We start from the raw sequence: 4,227 nt of genomic DNA on the forward strand, positions 1-4,227 counted from the left end.
CTGTTAGAATATTAATTGAGAATATGTGAGACAGCGGTAGATGTAGTGGAAGATGGAAAGAACCCATGTTCATTTGCAGCATGGAAGAGGAAAACATGAAGTTGATGGCTGTGATTGATGAATTGCTGTAGAAGAGCTATACATGTTGTGTACATGTTACACTAACATGGCAGATACTTTTAGATTCTAGAAGTAAATAAGCATGAAGTATTTCACTAAAATACTTGTGAACATAGACCTAAATGTAGTTTAATAGATAGTTTTATTACTGCAGGCTACTGGAAGAAACAGGAAAGTGTCAAATGAAATTATGATAAGTTTTTGTCTTTCACGTTTAACACATCAGAGATACAGACTTGGAAAGATTTAGTAATTGATGATGCATTCCAGTAGGTAATGCTCTCCTTTCTGTACCCTCTACTTAGGCAGCAACTCAGCTTTTCTACGAGTAGTGCGATGTAGGTCTCTGTCTGAAGAATACGGCTTAAACACTTTTAACAAGGATGAAATCAGTAAGTACTTCTTTTTGGCACATAATTGAGTTTTCAACTTGAAATGTTTTCTGATCAAAAAGAATTGTATGTTACATGTTCTATTTCATTAGGCATTTTTATAATTTGGCATCAACTAGAAGTATGCAGGTTTTTTAAGTCTAGAATGTTGAATTCAATTTGATTTTGAAAGTTCAAAAATGACCTTACAGATTGGTGCATGTTTCAGCATTTTTTTTTCTTGCAGATTTTATTTTTGATGGCACATAAATAAAACATTGTGTTTTCTTCAAACTTCTCTTTTCTGTACCTTGGTTATTTCTGCCGGAGCTGGAAAGGTGCTTTCAGCTGACCAAAGATACCAGAATAATTGTCTTGGCACATCTCAGCTTATCTTTTCAGTATGTGAACTAGCAAACTAGTTATGTAATAATTGCATTCTATTTTTTGAACATGCATAAATTAAAAAAAAAACTGAAAATACTTTTCATCAAAATTTGTTTAAGCTTATACAGTCCTCTGAATATTTTGGACGAAGTGTATATACAAAGTATATACATTTTGTGTATACGTTTTTGTAATATTTATCATTTAAGTGAAAGCTCCTTGAATTAGTAATACGCAGTGTGATTTAAGTAGTAGTTGGTATTTAGAACGACTACTGAACTGTATGTTAAGGGATTTAAGACCTGTTTTATAATTACAGTCATTATAGTTAAATACATGAAACATGCGTTTCAAATCCCAAAATTACAACTAAGGAATATCCCACTTAATGTTATAGCAGCTGTCAGAGTTGAATCGTGAGTATCTTCACTGAACAGTTTATATCAAATACATACAATATGGTTTTGTCATACACTCTGGAGTTAAAATCATGTATCTGACAGTTGACCCGTTGAGATTCTCAGTTGTAAGTTGTTTTCATTTTTACTATTTTCATTTTACATGATTTCTTTTTACTGCAGATTTGACAGTTTTAAGCACGTGAGAAATACTTGATTTCAAGTAATTCAATACCTTTCTTTTTCCATTTCATCAGTACCAGCTAACCAGTTCTCTTACTGTTTTCAGTTTCCCATATGGATAACCCAGACAGTGAGGTGGTGCTCTACTTGATGCTACGGGCTGTAGATAGATTTTATAAGCAGCATGGTAGATATCCAGGTATGTTAATACCAGAGTTCCTTAACATCATCAAAAGAAATATAAAGATCCAATAGTTACTGTAATACTAGTTACACACTACAAATGTAGCATTCGTTGTGATTTTGTTTCCATATTAATAGAACTTTAAGAATGTGAAAATTAAAGTAGGAATTTTGTCTCTTTGGGAACTTAAGGAATTTATCTGAATTGATACCACTGTCATGGGTTGCATGGATTATGAATCTGTTCAGCTATGCAGTAATTTATCATTATCATGAGTAGCATGAACAGAATATTCAATTATTATTAGTCTAGTATTAATAAATTAATATATTAATCAGCTTAGAAACTTTTCAGAAAATAAAATACGCTGCCATTTAAACCCATTAACTTTGAATATGGCATTACAGGTCTGTGATGAAACACTTATTTTCCAGGTGTCTACAACGATCAGGTAGAAGATGATATTGGAAAACTAAAATCCTGCCTTACTGCTTTCTTACAAGAACATGGGTTGTCTGTAGTGGTGAAAGATGACTATGTTCATGAGTTGTAAGTATTACACCATAAGTGTCAGTTTGTTGGTAAAACTGACCTGAAAATACTAACTGTTACTTTGCTATCCAGTTGTCGTTACGGAGCTGCTGAGCCACATGCTATTGCTGCCTTCATGGGAGGTAAGAATGCCACTGTATTTCTAAGGTCCATACAAACAAACCAACCTGCTGTAGTACATACTTGAGTCAGAATCTCCACTGTTTTAATTGCTTTATATTGTCAGAACAAAGACTGTAATGACAGGCTGTGGTCGAAGATAGCATTAGAAAAAAATCTTCCCCCTTCACTCTCCAGATGTGACCTCTTATGGTATATAGAAAAGTGGACTCAGCGAAAGTTTAAAGTCAGTAAAAGAAACTAAATAAACTTAAAAAATAATCTCAGTGGATCAATTCTGGTAGCTTAAAGGTGTGTTTAAAAATTAAATGCTTGAAAGAGGCTTTAAGTTTAAAGAAAAAAAGGGAAAGGAATAACTGTAGTAGTACTAAAATTGACACGGTACACATCTTCCTTTAAATTAACACTTATGTTAAGGCTATTTAGATGTAGTAGATACTTGATTGCTTACCTTAATTCAACCTGTGGGTATTATCAAAACTAAGTATGTTCTAACAGATGCTCAAAATTGGTATGTCGGTTAACTTCTTTATTTGGCTTCATGCGGTGCTGAATATAATTATGTATTAAATACTCTGGGATTTTTTTTTTCTGATTGAGTGAAACTTGGTATGTGGTATGAGTGCTTTAGAAAAATATGTAAAAATAACTTCTGAAGAAATTACAGAATATTTCAATACTACAGGAGAACGCAAAGGGATCACGGTGAAGTGACCCTTCAATTTATTGTACAGTTTAACTGTACATGATTTTTTTTTTTTAAATTTAACTTCTTAGTTTCATTTAGAGAGATCACAACTTGCACGGGTCAGTCTGCTAACACATTTTTACTCCAGTGTGTGTGTCAGCGTACATGGGGAGAGAAAGTATATACAGCAAAGTGTATGTAAAGCTAAGTTTTGAAGTAACAGCTGTCTGAGCCTCTTTTATGCCGGGAAGTACTGAAAGGCATTTTTTCCTCCTAGGAGTTGTATCACGCGCTGAAATACTTCCAGTGTAGTGAGTTCTAGATAAATAACATTTTGACTGGTTTTTAAATATTACCTGATAACTACTTTTTTTTTTTAACAGGAGCTGCTGCACAGGAGGTTATCAAAGTCATTACAGGGCAGTTTGTAATTTTTAATAACACCTATATTTATAGTGGAATGTCACAGACTTCAGCGACTTTCCAGCTGTAGGACAATGATCTTGCATTTGTTTGCCACCAGGCACTGCTGCTGTGTTCTGTAAATACTGTGGTGTTCTGCCACCGACTGGACTGTTCTGTATTACCTGCGAATTAAAGTTCCTTTATTTGTAATGATTTTGTCGTTTGATTCCCCCCTCCCCTCCCCGAGGACAAATAGAATCATACCAAATCCTGAATTTTTTTTTAATCTAGAATTTTCTGATTCAGCTTTGAAAGAAAAAAGCAGCAGCTGTTCCTTGGCAGGGTAAGTTGCATTTACAAATTGGCTTACCTGCTTTGCAGCAGAGCTCAATTTTTTTCATAAAAGCTGCTCTTCAGATTGAGGAGGGAGGACTCGTGACAGGTTGGAACAGGCTAATGTGACTGTGATGGTCTGAGGATCCAACTGTCAGAAGAGCTAGGGAAAGCTGTAATAACTTCTGTTGAGTTCAAGGATGTCAGGGAAAGGGAGTGTGTGACTGAAAGCTTGGTTCTTTCAGCTGTATTCATCTAGTAAAAATGTCTTTTTCCTGCACCCTTGGTGTCTGGCGAATGTGAAGTGATGGCTAACTGTTTTGTGGCGTTGTAGTTTCCAAAAATGCAGAGTACGGAAACAGCTGCCTTGCGAACCAGGTGATGTCCCCCTGGCCTTGGCCTGGAGCCACGCTAAGGTTCGGATAGCGCCCCGGACGGTTAAGAGGGATCTCCTGGTGCCTGAGAGGAGCCCCGTCGGGCGGTGCC

At 35.6% G+C, this 4,227-nt stretch overlaps 1 protein-coding gene across 1 annotated transcript in view; it reads left to right on the forward strand.

Annotated features, from left to right (window-relative positions):
* NAE1 (NEDD8 activating enzyme E1 subunit 1) overlaps positions 1 to 3,496 on the forward strand; it is a 13,682-nt gene extending 10,186 nt beyond the window's left edge. Inside the window, exons 15-19 of the mRNA XM_009710226.1 lie at positions 426 to 512; positions 1,566 to 1,658; positions 2,078 to 2,192; positions 2,268 to 2,317; positions 3,387 to 3,496. Coding sequence (XP_009708528.1) covers positions 426 to 512; positions 1,566 to 1,658; positions 2,078 to 2,192; positions 2,268 to 2,317; positions 3,387 to 3,496 — 455 coding nt within the window. The remainder of the gene's footprint in view (positions 1 to 425; positions 513 to 1,565; positions 1,659 to 2,077; positions 2,193 to 2,267; positions 2,318 to 3,386) is intronic.
* Positions 3,497 to 4,227: the final 731 nt, after the last annotated feature.

This window comes from Cariama cristata, unplaced genomic scaffold (assembly GCF_000690535.1).
Source record: "Cariama cristata isolate BGI_N322 unplaced genomic scaffold, ASM69053v1 scaffold7591, whole genome shotgun sequence".
Classification (NCBI taxonomy): Eukaryota; Metazoa; Chordata; class Aves; order Cariamiformes; family Cariamidae; genus Cariama; species Cariama cristata.